This window comes from Lynx canadensis, chromosome B2 (assembly GCF_007474595.2).
Source record: "Lynx canadensis isolate LIC74 chromosome B2, mLynCan4.pri.v2, whole genome shotgun sequence".
Lineage (NCBI taxonomy): Eukaryota > Metazoa > Chordata > Mammalia > Carnivora > Felidae > Lynx > Lynx canadensis.
The window spans coordinates 4,904,040-4,923,088 of NC_044307.1; the positions used below are offsets into that span (position 1 = coordinate 4,904,040).

Sequence of the window (19,049 nt, forward strand, 5' to 3'; positions counted from 1 at the left end):
GAGCCTGCTTCGGATTCTGTGTCTCCTTCTCTCTCTGGCCCTTCCCCACTTGTGCTCTCTCTCACTCTCACTCTCGCTCTCTCTCTCTCAAAAATAAATACACATTAAAATTTTTTAAACACTGATTCACCGTGCTTGAGAAGCAAATTCTGGAAGCAGTTTGTTTGTGTGATCTTTTAATACGGCACATTGGTGACTGGGCTGAATCAAGAAGTAGCTTTTGAAAGGTCTCTCGGTTTTCCAAGGTAGGCTAGAGACAGCCTCTTTGCGGTAGGTGCTACTTGGGGCCTTCTGGGAGGTTCGTAGGGTTGACCTGGGGTTTCCCCGCTGAAAGAAACCGCTAACGTTGCGCTCACCTTCCTGCTTCAGCCCTTACAGGTCGGTACACCCAGAGGCCAGGGGGCACCTGAGCGAGGCGCTGACAGAAGACACAGGAGTCGGGACCAGTGTGGCCGGAAGCCCCCTCCCCCTGACCACAGGAAATGAGAGCCTGGACATCACCATTGTCAGGCACCTTCAGTATTGCACCCAACTCGTTCAGGTGGGCTCGGCGACTGTGTTTGTTTTAGACCCCAGGCTCTTTATGCACCAAGAATGTGTGCTGCCTTTTTTCAGTTTTGCCAGAGAAATGAACATTCAGGAATATGAGAACAAGCCTGCTTCGCTTTGGGCCGACTCAAAAGTTCTGATGGCCCTGGCCATCCTCCCTGAACCCTGGGTTTTCTATCTTTAAACCTAGCTCTCCGCACTCAAACATGCAGTAGGTTAGCTCTTGATTTCAAATCATTTGCCAAAAGAGAAGAGTAACGTGACTAAGGGAAAAAAAATTGCATTGTGCCATCTACAAACGGGTGGACTTCGAAAGCCAGTGTTACAGGGCACACGGTAGTGTGAATATTGTCACTCCACCTGGACGGCTAAAGGCGAAATGGTGCAGGATATAAGCACGGTTTCCCAGATCTTGAATAAGTACATATTAGCAGCGAGAAAGAATAGTTCCAGAGGCCATTATCTGGCCAGGTAGGCGCTCATTCTGGGACGCCATGGGACTTGTTTGTCTTCTCATTTCAGGCTACTTACCTGTTAAGATTTTGCAACAGTGAAGCGGATATTTTGAAATTCTTTGGTTGCAGGAAGTGCGTTAGCTCCCTTGAACAAAGTGCTCCCCACCTCCTGCCCCAAGCATCTCCTTAAATACTTACTCCTCGCCTGGTTGCTTGTCTTCTCCAGCCTGTTTGCATGTGTGGGGAACAGGATGAGAATGTGAAAGCAAATGGGTAATGGTCTTCAGGGGGATTGGCCAGACAGGAAGGGTGCAAAACTTAAATAAATAAATAAATAAATAGTCAGTCAATCAATCAATCATGCTTCTAAGAGCATGGGACCAAGTGGCAGACAAGAGGCAGGGTAAGGAGGAGGGGGGTCCCAGAGAGGCCAGAAGTGGGTTAGTGTGCTTTTTCCATAATGCACTTGTGATGAGATGGAGAATATACTTTTCCTCCGTGAACAAACAACCCCAGAGTCACCTCAGACACTGTGGGAAACTGGTTGGCAATTACGACTCTTACCGCTAGGTTGGCCAACATCCCAGTTGATCTCTTCTGTTGACTGTTGAATTTGCCAGCCATTTACTGACAACCAATCTGGCAGAAGGCGCAGTGGTTTTTTTCTGACCAAAATGGGAAAGGGTTGTTGTTTGCTTATAACTATTCTCTATCCAACCACTTGAATAAGATGATTTTCACAACTCTTCGTCCTTGCTGAGCCTGATTCTGTGCTGAGCACACTACCTGTTGGCACTGTAGAGGTAAAGTCATTATCTTGTGAGACATAAGAGAATTCTCCTCCATGAAGGAATGAATGTTTTCTCTCAAAGACTAATTGACAAGCAATATTCAGTGCAGTGCAGTTCATGAGTTCGAGCCCTACATCAGGCTCTGTGCTGACAGTGCACGGATCCTGTTTGGGATTCTCTCTCTCTCTCTCTCTCTCTCTCTCTCTCTCTGCCCCTCCCCTGTGCACTGTCTCTCAAAAAATAAATAAACTAAAAAAAAATTTTAAATATTCAGTGCAGTGTTCTTCCCGATACTCAGACCAGACCATGGTCATAACAAGTCAGCCCCACTGTGGGGAAAATCAGCATCAAAAAAACAGAAGAGGCACACGTACAGAGATGTAAAGGATTAAGGATTAGAAACGTAATTTCTAACTCATACCCAGTGCTGCATCGGTGAGTTTATACCTTCATTAGGAATGTAATTGCAAAGAGAAAAAAACAGGCATTCCATGTGGACCATATGTTATGCCTGAAGTCAGTTCACTTCTGCTGTATCTACATATGTGAAAGGCATCAGCACATAATTGCTACACTAGGCTCGGAGATTGGAAATCATATGTGCATAGAATCTACATGGTTTAGACAGGGGAGGATGGCAGTACAGGTCAGCTCCCTGTATCCATACCCACCAGGTTACTGGACAGGTCTCTGAGGCACACAGAAAGGTCTAGAACCTTCAGGCAACAAGTGACTTCTGTCCTCTCTCATGCCCTTTACTCTTGTGACCTGCACTCAAATGAAATCAGTTACTATTTATGTGGCCTTGGGCATGCTACTGGGCCGCTCTGTGCCTCAGTTTCCCCAGCAGTAAAATGGAACATCAACAGTACCCACCTCCTAGGGTGGTGGTGAGCAATGGCATGAGCTAATACATGGGCTCAGACCAGTGCCTGGTACATAATCAGCACTCGTTAATTAGAATGAGAAAGCCTTGATTATAATCATGATTATTATACCACACATTCTTCATTTCCAGCTTGAAAACAAGGAAGAAATCCGTGCTGGGAAAAATGACTACTTGGGAAGGCAATCTTTTTTTAATCTGTGTTAGCACACAGATAAGCAGCCTGAATATGCCTTCGAAGTTTCAAAGAGGATTTACAGAGCCTCAACTTGATAATAACCTTGTGGCTCTATTAGTGAAAAAATCCCAGAATCCATACAGGCACGGAAAAAGTTGAGAGGCAACAAAAACACGTGTGATTTCGTCGGGTGTTGTAACTGGCACAGAACGAGGAACGTTCTCCCGCCGGAACAGAACACCGTGCAGGCGTATTTAGCGTGACGGCCGTGGGAGGAAGGACGGGGTTGGGTCGGGAAACCTCCGCTGACGACAGTGGGCGTGATTGACACGGCGGCTTCGTTTGTTTTGTCAGCAAATTGTTTTCTCAAGCAAAACCCCATTTGTGGCGAGCAACCTCTTGGAGAAGCTTTCTCGGCAAGTCCAGGTGATGGAGAAGCTGTCAGCCGTCAGCGATGAGAACATAGGGAACATCAGTTCTGTCATTGAAGGTAAGCACGTGTGTGCCACACCCCCAGCCTCTCCCTTGCTCCGTGGGGCCGGCAGGAAGGCATGACAGTGGAGGAACGGCCAGTGGCCAGTGGCCAGTGCCCAGCAGCGTGGACTGGTGCCATCTCGTTGACACTGCGCCTCAGCCTTCGGAGTCAAACCAGCAGAACACGGTTTTGTCCCTGGGGCCAGCCCCCCACCTCCAGAAGTCAGACACCCGTGTCTAAGCAGAACCAGCGTGCGCCTCGCAGGCGGTCTCACGGACTTTTTCTGCCAGCGCGGTTCCACTGGGGGGGCAGGCGACCGGGACTGTGCTTGTGCCGTGTTGCTGGTGAAGACACAGCTCCCACAGCAGCTGACTGGCAAAGGCAGGACACTCCCCAGCTGGCCTTGGAAAAGGTAGAAATACGCTGGCAGGCTCTCAGGAAAGTCCCCGGTTCCAAGCGGGTTAGGTGGAGAACTTGACGTGGGGAAGCTGCCTTTGAACTCGAGTGGTCTGGCCACGGAGCTCTTTATAAAGACGGGAGTTTTCGTCTTTGTTCACAGCACACATCCCGTGGAGGTAGTGGGGCGCCAGACTCTTCTCTGGGTCGCTCAGATCCAGCCTAGAAGAGACCTCCCTGTGGGTTCCCGTTTTAGATTTGTGCCTCCGGCATCCAGTCCTCCTGGGAACCGGTGACCTCGGCAGGTGTCTGAGAGGCGTAAAAGGGGACAGGAAGCCGAGGACGCCAGTGACTCGCGTCCTCCCGGCTCCCAGGCACCTCCTCATGGTCCCAACCGCATGAGGTCACGACCTCACGGTCACTGACCGTGTGCTGCCTACACGGTGCTCTTCGCCATTTCAGCCAGAGAGGCCCCCCCAGGCAGGTGTCACACTCCCCCAGCCCACCTCCTGATGTGTTACGGCCCCTTCAGAAACATCTCCTGAGGGGTGATTCTCTGATCCTGTAGCCGGGTTTGCAGGAAAGTTACAGCGGGGGGGAGATGGTGAGAGCATCTTCCGAGAGGAGGGCTCCTGGGTTTTCTCTCACCGAAAGCAAACAGCTTTGCCTTTGCTGTGTTTTCTTTGCCGCCCGGGCTAGATGAGCTCCCGGTCATAAGTTCCTTGCCCTTTAGAAAATCTGCCAACTACAGAGGAATCTCGTAGTTCCAGTTAAAAAACAGTCTTTAGGGGCGCCTGGGTGGCGCAGTTGCTCGAGCAGCCGACTTCAGCTCAAGTCACGATCTCACAGTTCGTGGGTTCGAGCCCCGCGTCGGGCTCCGGGCTGACAGCTCGGAGCCTGGAGCCTGCTTCGGATTCTGTGTCTCCCTCCCTCTCTCTGACCCTCCCCCACTCATGCTCTGTCTCTCTCTCTTTCTCAAAAATAAATAAACATTAAAAAAATAATTTTAAACCACAGTCTTTAGGGGATGCCTGGCTGGCTCGTTCGGTAGAACAAGGAGACTGTGGTTCTCCGGGTCATGAGTTCAAGCCCCACGTTGGGTGTGGAACCTACTTAAAAAAAATTTAGAGGCGCCTGGGTGGCTCAGTCCGTTAACCATCCAACTCTTGATCTCACAGTTCATGGGACTGAGCCCCATGTCAGGCTCTGTGCTGACAGTGCAGAGCCCGCTTGGGATCCTCTCTCTCTCTGCCCCTTCCCCCCCACTGTCTCTCAAAATCAGTAAACATTTTTTTATGTAAAAACCATAGTCTTGGGGCGCCTGGGTGGCTCAGTTGGTTAAGCATCTGACTTCGGCTCAGGTCATGATCTCACAGTTCATGGGTTCGAGCCCCGCGTCAGGCTCTCTGTTGTCAACACACAGTCTGCTTTGGATCCTCTGTCCCCACCTCTCTCTCTGCCCCTCCGCCGCTCTCTCTCTCTTTCTCTCAAATTTAAAAAAAAAAAAAAAATTAAAAAAACTTTTAAAAACCACCGTCTTTAAAAGGGGGGGGCAGTGATGCCTGCCCCACCCCCACACAGGCGCATTCTCTTCATCTGCTTCGTTCCAACCGTGTGTTGGGGGTGGGGCCTGCTCTTCTTTTCCAGCCATCCCAGAATTTCACAAAAAGCTGTCTTTGCTGTCCTTCTGGACGAGGTGCTGCAGCCCGGTGGGCGTCTACCACAGCTCGGCCGACAGAGTGATGAAGCAGCTGGAAGCCAGCTTTGCCAGAACCGTCAACAGAGAATATCCAGGACTCGCAGACCCAGGTACAGGGCAGGGGCAGGGAGGAAGGGGTCCGCCGTTTGGCTTGAGAGCGAGCACTGGCGGGCTGCCCCTCACCACTTCCCCAGCAGCTAGCCCTGGAGAAAAGGCTGACTCTCCGGAGAAGACGTCGTCTGTCCATCATCTACTCTAAGAAAAGAAAGAGCACGAACGCGTTCCAACTCAGAATCTCAGCGGTGACTTTTAAAGGCACTGTGCGTCCGTGTTGCTGTTTAGGTGGCGGTATATGTTTTTCCTTAAAATGTTACCCACAGGAGCGTGTCCCATGGTGGAACCACTTGGGAAACAGTTGGGCGATTTCTACTAAAGCTAAATACACCTACCCTATGATCCAGCCATTCCGCTCCTAAATATGTCAAGGGAGATAGATGCTTAGACTCTCAAAAAAGGTTCATAGCACTTTCTTCACAAGAACTGAAAATCAGAAACAACTCAAATGCCCACCAACAAGAAAATAAACGTGTTGTGTATGCGTGTGTGTATAATGCGTATGTATATAATATTGTATATATGTATATATTGTGTATTTATAGCATCAGTCCTACAATAGGCTATTACACAGCAATTTTTAAGAAGAATAAACTGTAAGCAACAATGTAGGTGAATCCCACAAATATTTTATTGAGTAAAAGGAACCAGATACAAACAGTATATACCGTATAATCCCATTTATATGATGTTCAACGACAGGTAAAGCTGAGTCCTAGTGACAGAAGTCAGATTATTAGTTACCTGTGGTGGGGGTGGGGGGGATCTGAGGGGGGGACTGAGATGGGGGCATGAGTCAACCAGGTGGGGTGCCAGCAGTGTTCTGTTCTTGACCCAACGCAGTTACACAGGTATGTATACGTACGTCCAGAAATCATCCGGCTATTCACTGAGGACTAGCTCGTCTCACGTACTGTGCTCTGCCGTACCCCACGGTACAAAGACAGACAGGTGAACGAATGAGTGCTCGTGGCACTTCAAAGCCTCTTTGTGTTTCTCCTTCCAAACAGTGTTTCGAACCCTGGTGTCCCAAATCCTGGACCAGGCTGAGCCTCTGCTCCCCTCCAGCCTCTCTTCGGAGGTCATCACCGTTTTCCAATATTACGGTTACTTCACCAGCCACGGTGTGAGCGACCTAGAGAGCTACTTGAGCCAGCTGGCCAAGCAAGGTGGGACGTGTTCTTTCGTTGCACCGTGTGGTGGCTCCATTTGGAGTGAGCTCTGGTCTTTTCAGTCATAGTTTTTAGGGCTGGTAACCATTTCTTCCCCCAAGTCAACAGCTGGGATGAGATCAGCCTTTTCAACGACTTCTGGACCCCTAACAGTAGTGAGCCTCTTGTCAATGAACCAGGGGTGTACCGAGAGCATACTGATCACCCAGCAAGGATACGACATTGACCGGAAGCTGATTTAATGATGATATTTCTGCACGAATGTATTTGCCGCTTGTGGGATCGAGCCTACAGGCAGTACCGTGTTACGTTGCCCTTTTTGGAGGCACTTTCATAACAGTCCGCAATGGGATTCACGAGAAGGCAGATGGGGCGACATGTCGGTCAGGAAAGGAGATGGAAAACCACGTCTCGGGCTGTGTCTCCGGGGAGGTTGCAGAACGGGCACCAGCACCGCGGGGGGGCCTGAAGTTCATGATTGCCTTGCTTCTCGCGCGGTGTCACGTGCTGAAAATAAAATAAGCAGCTGCGATGAGAGGAAACCTCTTTGGGGGCAGAGCCAGGCAGCGAGGGGCTGGGTTCTGGCTCCCCAGTCTGTGCTCTGTAAATCCACCCAGACTTCACCACTGCCGGTGAAAGGGGGTGGGATTGCAGTGTGTTCTTTAGGAGTAGACGGGTTGGCTCAGCACCAGACTTAGCCCTTCCCTCCAGAGCGCCGAACCCTGCACTGACAGGTCCGTCACAGAGCTCACATCCCAGTGAGAAGACGCGCCTTCTCCCCCCGACCCGGTGCCTAAGCCAGCCCGAACACAGGAGAGTCTGTGTAGCCCTCATGATGAGTAAATGCTGGTCCAGAGTTCTAGAAGGAGAACTGAGGCGGGAGACCACAGGATCTCACTTGAGGATAGTCTTCCTATCTTCTCTAAGTTTGTCACTGTCTCTAAAGCAGTTTTCTGAGTAAATTTCTCTACTGTTCAAATGACATCAGTAGCAGCTGACATCCCTGAGCCTCCCCCCGACGGTCCCGGGGAAGGCGTACCTACTTACCAGTAGGAGTGGAGGAGGACCGTGGAGAAACCCTAACCCTGTACATGTCTTTTTTGTTTTCTTCTTCCTTTAAATAAGAAAAAGGCCCTCATTATTAAAAAAAAAAAAAAGACTAGAAAACAAAAAAAGTACACCTAAAAATATTCAAATCACCTACTATCTTACTTTTAAAATTTAATGTATTTTTAGTTGGATATGCATGGATTTGACATTTCAAAGCTGTGATGACCTATTATAAAGCATTCAGTCCTACTTTTATTTGATACTATATCCCATGTTATCCTTTGAAAGTTTTTTTAGTTTTGTAGTATCCCTACATTTGGGTGCATGCGAATATAGTTGATTATTGTTGAACAGTTAGGTTGTTTTCCATGATTTGTTTGTTCCATTTTTATACATAATACTGTCTCGAGACCTTATGCTGTGGCATTTATTTAAAAAGCAGTGAAATGACCACAACATCCCCAGCAGCAGAAATAGGAAATTAAAGCCAAAAAAAAAAAATCTCAAAAATTCACTAACGTGTCCATTGAATAGTGGATGCTGTCTACTGATGGATCGTGAATTTTAGGTTATCGTTTCCCATCTGTACTGACCAGATACACTCTTATCCTAATGTTTCGGTGACTAATAGATGCCTGCACCGGGTACTTTATGAGGGATCAGAATATAGTCCTTGGTCATGGAACATCGTCAGTTTGTCCCAATGGGACTCAGAATTTTATTTTTTATCATATCATCTCCATATTCCAGCCAACCAGCTGGATTTCTCCATCCGGGCCCAGGTGCCCGAGTGCAGACAGAGAGAACATCAAGCTGGGGTCACTCAGGGCGAGGGGATTGCCAGACGGGTATGGCTAAAAGATCGGCAACAGAGTTGGCTCTCATCGGGAAGATTTTACTTGTAGTAAACTACAAGTTTACTTGTAGTTCCTTCGCTGTATATTTTTACATTTGACTATTTAATTCGTCTAGAAGTTATTTTAGCGGCCGTACAAGATGGAGATCTGCCTTTGCTACTCCCTATTAAGGTTTGCCATTTGCCATAATAGAGTTACTAGAATCATGCCCTTTTCTCACTAACTGAAAACATCACCTTCGTCGTATGCTGACTTTGCGTACTTGCGTCTGTTATTACATGTATACTTGAGTCGTATATTTTTAGTGAGTGTGTTACCTTACGATCAGAAAGTGAACTCTGCTTTCTTTTCACTCGCTAGTTTCCTTGATTCAGACCCTGCAGTCGCTGAGAGACGAGAAACTGCTCCAGACCATGAGTGACCTTGCACCGGGCAGCCTCTCGGCCCAGCAGGAAGTACTCGGGACCCTGGCTGTGCTGCTGACTGGCGATGACCAGGAAGCCCGTGAGGCTGTGATGCTGTACTTGACCGCAGCCTCCAGAAACGAGCACTTCAGGGAAAAGGTAAAGCCCCAAACCACGGACATCAAGCCAGAAGCTTCTTTAATTTTCTATCATTTACTATTAATATTTTGCCAAATGTTTCTTATAAAAAAATAATTTTCTTCTGCCTATTAATAATACATACCCTGTAACACAATTTAAACTACAAAATATACTGTGAATATTTTAGTGCCCATAAGTCCAGCCCCCAGAGAAAACTGTTAGGGATTTGGTGTACATTCCTTCTAATGTTCTTCTATGCATATGCTAACGTCTATAATTATTTTTTTCTTTTTTGTTGATATTTATTTATTTTTGAGAGAGAGACAGAGTGCGAGCAGGGGAGGGGCAGAGAGAGAGGGAGACACAGAATCCGAAGCAGGCTCCAGGCTCCGAGCTGTCAGCACAGAGCCCAACACGGGGCTCGAACTCACGGAGTGCAAGATCATGACCTCAGCCGAAGTGGGACGCTTAACCGACTGAGCCACCCAGGCGCCCCTATAATTATTTTTTTTTCTTAAATGAGATCACACTGTTCTGTTGCATAACTGAGTTTTTAAATGTAATAGATCATGGTTATTTTCCTTGTTAGAACATGTTGATCTACTTCATTCTATTTGAGGGGTTAATGTGCATCTCAGGGTATGGATACTCTATAATTTATTTTCTTGTTCCATACTGATGGGCCTTTGTGGAGATCCCAACTCTGAAAAATATCGTGATGAGCATACAGGCACACACCGTTTGTGACTTGGCATCGGTCATCAAACCATTGAGTCAAAGAACAAGAATATTTTTAATTTCGAAAGCCATCACTCCTTTTTGCCAGGGGAGAGGAGGTTGACCCCTCCGTGGCTTTAATTCAGTACCAGCCGGGTGTAACAGGCATTGGCAATTCAAGCACGCAGGGGCCCCGTACAGACAGCGGCTCGGTCCCCTTTATAATCTGAACAGTTGTTCTAAAAATCAGCTCATGCCCACCCTCAGATCAGCTCAGTAAAATCAAAGTTGGCCCCTTCTTGTCCTTGGAAAGGTCAAATGTTGACAGCTGAGAAGAGCTTAACTTCTCTGAGGTGTCAGCTAAGCTGGGGAATGGTGGGATGTTTGTGTCTCCACAAGACCTTCCATTCTAAGGTCATCTGGGCCCAAGAGCAGGGACTTCATGTTCTTCTTTCCTACAAAGCTCCAGTCTTTTACTGGGATTTGCTCAACAGGCTGTTCTATGGGCCAATCATCCTCACTCTACTGAAGAGAGAGGAGGAAAATTAAAGGCGTGTGACCGCTGCTGGTAGCAGCCTATACAGACACAGTCTTCTGTGAGTGGGATCATGGTGCCCTTTGGTGATGACAAGTGCCCTTTGGTCATGACAAGGACCCATGGTCTAGCGTCTTCTTAGATAAAGGCAGCCTGGGGCACCTGGGCGTCTCAGTCGGTTGGGCATCCAACTCTTGATTTCGGCTCAGGTCATGATCTCACGGTCCATAGGATGGAGCCCCCCATCAGACTCTGTGCTAACGGCGTGGACCCTGTGTGGGATTCTCTCCTCCTCTCTCTGCCCCTCCCCCACTCGCTCTCTCAGTTTTACAATAAATAGATAAACATCAAAAATTAAAAAACAACACAGAAAACAGTAGCAACCACAGCAGTTACAACACAGCCCTTCTTTGGCTCTTCTGTATGCGCCTTCTACTTTTAGGGCACATGCCACTGGCCACATGCTCTCTCTTTATTCCAATTCAGCTCTCATTGTCATGCCCTTGGATTCGTTTTCCACGGAAGAGTGTCCCCTTGTAGATGGCTTAGACGACACACTAGTTAAGAAGCTAGAAACTTAGGTACCACCTAGAAACGTTGGACCCACCGTGCCCAAACCTTGAGTTCTTTCCATTTTTTCTTGTATGAAATAGCAAACGTTGGCACATTAATTCTGTACTCACATGTGAAGGGCTAAAGCAAATATAAAAATACCTAGGTGAGAGCTGGTGTTTCTATAAATCTTGAACCTTTGAAAACCCGTAGCTACTGAAACTAAAAGTTGTAGGTTGGTTCACTTTTGCTCCCCCACCCCAAACAAGTAGAAGATGTCCATCCTTTCCAGTTGTACCGTTGTGTTGGGATGTTGTTTCTCCAATCATCTGGGACTTGCCAGAGGAGATGCTCGCTGTCCTGTTCAGTGTCAGGGACTTCCTGCTTAACAGCACACCTTCTCTTGGCTTCTTAGAACCCCTACCAATTGTGGGGCACCTGGGTGGCTCAGTCGGTTAAACGTCCGACTTCAGTTCTGGTCACGATCTCACGGTTCGTGGGTTCGAGCCCCGCATCGGGCTCTGCGCTGACGGCTCGGAGCCTCGAGCCTGCTTTGGATTCTGTGTCTCCCTTTCTCTCTGCCCCTCCCCTGCTTGTGCTCTTTCTCTCTCTTTCTCTCTCTCTCTCTCAAGAATAAATAAACATTAAAAAAGTAACTCTTATCGATCCAAATGTCACGGCAGCCACCTCTTCTTGGGCCACTGCTCAAACCCAAGTGAGCAAGATGCTGCTTACGTGTCCTGTGAGATGGTATATCTCTGCAAGGCACAGAGAAGTGCCACATGCTTTCTCAGGCCAGGGAACAGCGCCCAGTTCCCACTCAAGCCAGCAGAGTTATGGGCTTCGTGCTCACAGGGACAGTGTGGTCCAGAAGTCCCATCTACAGATCCTGTTCCTGGGGCACCCGGGTGGCTCAGCTGGTTAAGCATTCGACTCTTGGCTTGCGCTCAGGTCATGATCTCACGGTTTGTGGGTTCAAGCCCCGCGTCAGGCTCTGTGCTGACAGCTCAGAGCCTGGAGCCTGCTTCAGATTCTGTGTCTCCCTCTCTGCCCTTCCTCTGCTCGTGGCTTGTGCTCTCTCTCTCTCTCTCTCTCTCTCACTCTCTCACTCTCTCAAAAACAAGTAAACATTGAAAAAAAATTTAAAACAAAACAAAATAAAGATCCCATTACCAGCGGTGGACTGACCGGGCCCATATGCAGCACTTCATCCCTCTTGAATCAGTGTCATGCAAACATGCCTGAGAGGAAGAACCATTTAAGTTGTTTTTGGCCAGTTAAGCCTTGGAATGTATGCTTTGCACAACGGGTTAAACTTTGGTTAGGTGGTTAAAGCTTGGAAGCTCTTAGGAGGGGTACAGGAGGGAAATGGACGGGGAAAATGGAGGAGCATCATGTGCTAAAGTTCATCCACCTTACAATTTTCACAAGGGCTGGCCCTGGAGGTCAAAAACCAATTGATGATAACTATGCAAAAGCCTAAGTGAAATGGGACATTTAATATGATTATTACTCACAACAGCCAAAAAGTGGAAACAGTCCAAATGTCCATCGGCTGACGAGTGCACCAAATGTGATCTGTCCCTACAGAGGAATATGATGCAACACACAAGGAATTCTGACTCGTGCTGGAGGAACCTTGAACACATCTGGCTAGTGAAAGTGCAAGACGTAAAAGGCCACATGTTATGTGATTCCGTTCCCGCAAAATGTCCAGACTAGGGAAATGCAGAGAGAGAGAGGGATCAGTGGTTGCCAGGAACTAGAGGGAGGAGACCAGGGGAATGACTGCCCAAGGGTACAGGATTTCTTTTTAGAGTCATGGAAATGATCTGGTCCCTTTCTCTTAGTACCAACTAAAAATAAACTTTATTACTAAAAAAAAAAAAAAGGAAAAAGAAAATGATCTGGAATTAGGTAGTGGTGATGTTTTGTGAGTGTATGAAAAACCACTGGGCCATACACTTTCAAGGGTGAATATTATGGTATGTGAATTATATCTCCATATTTTTTTAAGGGTGGGGCTGTTCTTGGGGTGCCTGGGTGACTCAGTCGGTTAAGCGTCCAACTTCGGCTCAGGTCGTGATCTCGCGGTCCATGAGTTCAAGCCCCGCATCGGGCTCTGTGCTGACGGCTCAGAGCCTGGAGCCTGTTTCAGATTCTGTGTCTCCCTCTCTCTCTCTGACCCTCCCCTGTTCATGCTCTGTCTCTCTCTGTCTCAAAAATAAATAAACGTTAAAAAGAATTTAAGGGTGGGGCTGTTGTCCAGCACTGAGAAACTAGGCTGTGTCTCATCACAACTGGGAGGGACCACCACAGTGCTAGGTGCCATCCCATGAGCAAACACACCAGCAGGTGTTTGGTTACACTTTCAAGCTCTTTCATCCAGGCACGATGGTGGCACCAGAGTTGATGGGTGCTCACTAAGCGCAGGGTATCATTCTAGGTGCTGTAAGGAACCAAATAAGATTAAAAAACAAAAAATCTAAGATCTTCATCTTTTAGGGAGCTTCAACAGACATGGAGTCACTGTTGTATCTCCTATAAACAAATACATGAATACGCAGATGTATATGAGAATAACAGTAACACTACAGCTCTATTTATCGAGGCCTTACTTCGTGCTAAGACCGGATTTCAGTCCTTGACATGTGTCACCATGTGGAAGAATCAGAAAGGCCTGTGAGTGCCTTTTGATTCTACTCACTTTGCACATTGACAGACTAAGGCACAGGAAGTTAAGTAAAATGCCAGAAGCACGCGTGAGCAAGTTGAGAGAGTAGAAATAGATATAAACACAGGTGTACATATGTGTACATACGTAATGATAATTAGGTCAACGTAAGTCATAGGAAATCAGAAAGACAGCAGAGAGCCGGTCACATAGTGGTTGGTGACACAGGGCCTGGGTCTTAAACCAGCTTAAAAGATAATTGGGCGGGGGGGCAGCGCCTGGGTGGCTCAGTCTGATAAGCGTCCAACTCCTAATTTTGGCTGAAATCTAACCCGTCCTTCCCGGTGCAGGTCGAGTATCATTTTCGTGCACCGTGTCCTGGCACTTTGGAAGGTGGCTTTCTTCCACGCAATTCACTTAGCGTCTCGCAGCTTCTGTGGAGACACATTCCTTCCCTACAGACCCTTCTGCAATCTTAGCACTTGCGCTAGACCTCAGGGGCTCTTGAATGCTGGAAACGTAACTTTGGACCTTCCAGCTTCATAGTCCACAGAGTCTGTGACCTGATAGAGTAATGGATTGAATTCAGAGACAGTTCTTTTAGTAAACATGAATTGTTATGGATTTTTTTTCTTTTTTTTTGTGCTCTGAAGGTCATATGAAATGTCTCGTTTTATCTATAGTTTAGGTCCGGGAGTAAAAGTGATGCCTCTAAAACTGCAAACACATCAAAATGTCCTCACGGGGTCCCTCCCTCTCTTCCAGGCCTTGCTGTATTACTGTGAGGCACTGACAAAGGCAAACCCCCAGCTCCAGAGGGCAGCCTGCCTGGCCCTGAAAAGCTTGCAGGTAAGATCCAGTCTCCGAGGCCCCAGCAATTCAGCTCTGAGCAAGTCTAGGCCAAGTGCACCCAACAGCTTTCTTCCCCTACTTGGGGACACCTGTCTTACCTCTTTCACGGTGGGAACTGTGTATTCATTTGGGGGTCTTTTCTTAAAACTTTATTTTATTTTATTTTATTTCATTTTTATATTTTTTTTAACGTTTATTTATTTTTGAGACAGAGAGAGAGCATGAATGGGGGAGGGTCAGAGAGAGGGAGACACAGAATCTGAAACAGGCTCCAGGCTCTGAGCGGTCAGCACAGAGCCCGACGCGGGGCTTGAACTCACGGACCGCGAGATCATGACCTGAGCCGAAGTCGGCCGCTTAACCGACTGAGCCACCCAAGCGCCCCTAAAACTTTATTTTAATGTTTATTTATTTCTGAGAAAGAAACAGTAAGTGGGGGAGGGGCAGAGAGAGAGAGAGAGAGAGGGAGAGACAGAATCCGAAGCAGGCTCCAGGCTCTGAGCTGTCACCACAGAGCCTGATGCGGGGCTCGAACCTACGAACTGAACCAACCACGAGATCATGACCTGAGCCAAGGTCAGATGCTTAATCGACTGAGCCACCCAAGCGCTCTGGGGTCTTTTCTTTAAATAGTAGCTAAATGTGACTTTGTTTTGTTAGAGTTGATAATTTTCCAAATGAAATAATTATGTGTTTCAGCAGCCCGCAGCCCAGAAATGGATAGCTTATCCCAAAAAAAGAGTTGATAGGATGATTTCACCAATTTTTCTTGTGTACAAGAAAGAACAGGGACAAATAAAATTTGTAAGGAAATACTGAAATTCAATGTGCCGATAAATTCCCAGATGCTTCCCCATGATCTGCTTTAACAAGCAGCTCACCCTTCCTTTTTTTTTTAATTTTTTTAATGTTTATTCATTTTTGAGAGACAGAGAGCAAATGGGGGAGGGGCAGAGAGAGACACAGAGGATCTGAAGCAGGCTCCTCGTTAAGAGTGGAGAGCCCAATGGGGATCTCGAACCCACAAACCCCAAGACCACAACCCAAGCTGAAGTTGGACATCCAACTGACTGAGCCACCCAGGCACCCCAGCAGCTCACCCATCTTTTTTTTTTTATTTAAATTTTTTTTTTTTAACGTTTATTTATTTTTGAGACAGAGAGAGACAGAGCATGAACGGGGGAGGGTCAGAGAGAGAGGGAGACACAGAATCGGAAACAGGCTCCAGGCTCTGAGCGGTCAGCACAGAGCCCGACGCGGGGCTCGAACTCACGGAGTGTGAGATCGTGACCTGAGCCGAAGTCGGCCGCCCAACTGACTGAGCCACCCAGGTGCCCCAGCTCACCCATCTTAAGTGTGTCAGGGGGACATGTCACCGAGCAGTGACAGGGCTAAAATGTAAATGAAACAAAGGCTGAGAATTCCCAACATTAGAGACTTTGCCTTTCAGGGTGCCCAGCTGGCTCAGTCAGCAGGGTGTGCAACTTGGAGTCGTGAGTTTGAGCCCCAGGTTGACCGTAGAGATTACTTAAGGAAATTAGAAGGAAGGAAGGAAGGAAGGAAGGAAGGAAGGAAGGAAGGAAGGAAGGGAAGGAAGGAAGGAAGGAAGAAGGAAGGAAGGAAGGAAGGAAGGAAGGAAGGAAGGAAGGAAGGAAGGAAGGAGGAAGAGAAGAGAAGAAGGGGAAGAGAGGAAGAAAGAAAGAAAGAAAGAAAGGAAAGAAAGTTTGCCTTTCAGTAGGAAAGATTTAATGTTCAACCTACCTTAAATCATCAAAAATAAGACCACTTTTGAGAAAAAGATAAAGTCACACCTTCAAACTTGCTAAAATCTTGGATGGACGCATGGGACAAGGGGCGGGACCTATAGCCGGATGGGCATGAAGAGAGGGGTTAATACTCTCAAAAGAGATCTCATGACCTGTGCAGAAAAACAGCTCTGGGAAATATAGCCTTCCTTGTCACGTGCTGAAAAATACCTTGTGTGGCCAAGAGAGCCCACAGTGAATGCTGTTTATTTGAGTGGCCTCCTGGTGCCCATGACATCTCAGAGACGATGGCTGTGACACGGAGCTAATGGAAACAAAGTCACCAGGGTACAGTGAACTGTGTCCGCGTCTGTGGATTTGCACAGTGTGAACGTGACAGTAAAAGCAACAGTTTTAACTCTAGCAGATCTCAAGTCTGAGAGCCCCGATGCCTCCACTGTTCTCTTTTCTTCCAGAAAATACGATCCTTGGTGCTGGACAAAACACCTCTTTTTAAACCATCCCCAGCCTCCCAGCTCCTGAAAGGGGCTCTGGGCAGCATGGTGTGAAAAACAGTGTAGACACGGGGGTTTCATCCACCCAAACCAATCAACTCTAGCTAACCTGTCAGGGAAAACATCATCATCATCATCATCATCATCATCATCATCATCATTATTATCATTATTTTATTTTTATCGTTACTATTATTAGTAGTACTTAGTTAATGCTAGCAAGCAGACAGCCACATTTTTCTGTTACCAAACTGGACCCAAATGAGAGATCGAGATCCTCAAACCAAGAGGCCCTCGAAGTTCGGGCCCCTCATCTGTTTCTCTGGGCTAAGAGCCTGTGGTCTGCCCGTGCTGCTCACTGCCATTGACACCTCTGTCACCGGCACCAGGGCTCCCTGCGCCCGGCTTCCTTCCAGAAGGAGAATCGCCATCTCGCAATCTGGTCCCTCAGCTCGTCAGAACCTCAGCGGAAGCATTTGGGTCTGGCCGCAGGCGTGCCCCACGCGGTGGTGTCCGTGGAAACGCGGTGCTAGGCCCTCCTCTGCCTGCACGCGTCCTCTCCCGGGGGTGTCTGTCATCCTCCCCAGGCCAATGACGCCCCCGGCCGCGGTTTCCAGGCCGGGTCCTCCCTCGCTGGCGCGTGCCCCGCTGGGTGCGGGGCGTCCCTGCCGGGAAGTCACCTCCGACCGACCGGCACCCAGCTCGCCCACCTCAGTGGGGGGTGCAGCTCGTCCGTGCCCCTCCCCCACCTCATCCTCACCCCCGACGGCCCCGCCCCGCGGACCCCACCGCCCGGCAGCCCGCTCTGCCCACCCCGATTGGAGCCGCCTTCCCGCCCGCCTCTGCCCCCGCGGAGTCCACGCCTTCCGTGCGCGCTTTCTGCTGCGGTGAGGCTGCTCTCACTACGGCACGAGTCCCGGGCCCCGGGTAGCTCCGTGGGTCAAGGGTGAGACTCGTGATCTCAGCTCCGGTCGTGATCTCACGGTTCGTGAGTTCAAGCCCCACATGGGGCTCCGCGCTGACGGCGCGGAGCCCGCTTGGGATTCTCGCTCTCTCCCTCTCTCTCTGCCCCTCCCCTGCTCGCTCTCTAGCTCTCTCAAAATCAATAAATAAAAGCAAAACAAAACACCCCACAAATCCCGCTTCTAAAGCTCTTATGTGGCTCTCCACGATGCTAAGGATGAAGTTCAAAGCACTTAATGTGGCTGGTAAGGCCCCTCCTTGATTGGGGTCCTGGTAGGAGGTGCTCCCCTCGCCTGGAATGTATTTCCTGCCCCACACCGCCCAACACGTGCACACGTGCGCGCACACACACACACACACACACACACACACCTACCACTTGCCCGAATGTGGCTGATTGCCCTAAGACACCGCTTCCTCTGTGAAGACTCTCCAGGTCAGACCAGATGACGTTTCCCAGCTCTGTTCTGCCCGAGCACCGTGTCCTCGCCTGTCATTGTCCCAGCGTCTGTCTTTCCACTGGACCGGAAACCCTGGGGGGTCAGGACCGAGCCCCGCTAGCTGCCTGGCCGACTGCCCGGTCCCTGGGGCGCTGATACGTGTGGGATGGACAGACACGAGGGTTCCGACCACCTGCTCTGGCTGTCCTCCCGTTGGGCACACAAGCCAAACACAGAGTCCTTAGCTGAGCACTGGGTTGGAACCAGTGAGGCGCGTGGGAAAGAGCTCGGAGAAGGGGATCCTGTTCTGGAAGGACAGGCTGGCCACTCCGCTTTCAAACGCGCGTTGTTGGAGCTCCTGCAGGTGCGCGGCCCAGGCGCCATCCGGGGAGACGAATCGGGTGCATCTTGGAGGGACCGCGCGGAATGTGTTCCTTTAAAAGAGCCCCTCAGGAGCCGGACGCTCAGCGGGCCCGGGGAACCCTGCGCAAGACAGTACCGCCCCTGTGGCCCCGCCGTGGGTGTCGCGGCACTAACGGCTCTCTCCTCGCAGGCCACCGAAAGCATTAAGATGCTGGTGACTTTGTGTCAGTGCGACACCGAGGAAATCAGAAACGTGGCCTCGGAGACCCTCTTGTCTCTCGGTGAGTTTCGCTTACACGGTTGTTTCCTTCTGGTGCTCTCCAAGGGAGCTCGGCCCAGACGGTTCGTGGGCGCCGCGGGAGCACCTTCCCCCCGGGGGCGCTGCTCACACATGGGATGTCACACACATGGGACATCACACTCGCACAGGGGACGTCACACGCGTGCTCACATGGCATACGTCACTCACACTTACACAGGGGAGGTCACACTCACACAAGGTACATCGCACACTTGCACAGGGCAC

At 49.1% G+C, this 19,049-nt stretch overlaps 1 protein-coding gene across 8 annotated transcripts in view; it reads left to right on the forward strand.

Annotated features, from left to right (window-relative positions):
- RIPOR2 (RHO family interacting cell polarization regulator 2) overlaps window positions 1-19,049 on the forward strand; it is a 117,256-nt gene that overhangs the window by 92,865 nt on the left and 5,342 nt on the right. Inside the window, exons 14-20 of one of the 8 annotated variants that reach the window (XM_030314706.1) lie at window positions 370-541; window positions 3,214-3,349; window positions 5,378-5,539; window positions 6,554-6,712; window positions 8,983-9,185; window positions 14,411-14,494; window positions 18,714-18,804. In XM_030314706.1, coding sequence (XP_030170566.1) covers window positions 370-541; window positions 3,214-3,349; window positions 5,378-5,539; window positions 6,554-6,712; window positions 8,983-9,185; window positions 14,411-14,494; window positions 18,714-18,804 — 1,007 coding nt within the window. Of the gene's footprint in view, window positions 1-369; window positions 542-3,213; window positions 3,350-3,986; window positions 4,413-5,377; window positions 5,540-6,553; window positions 6,713-8,982; window positions 9,186-12,561; window positions 13,025-14,410; window positions 14,715-16,718; window positions 16,993-17,146; window positions 17,664-18,713; window positions 18,805-19,049 lie in introns of those variants that run through there. The other 7 variants (XM_030314708.1, XM_030314711.1, XM_030314713.1 and 4 more) reach the window with 7 other exon arrangements.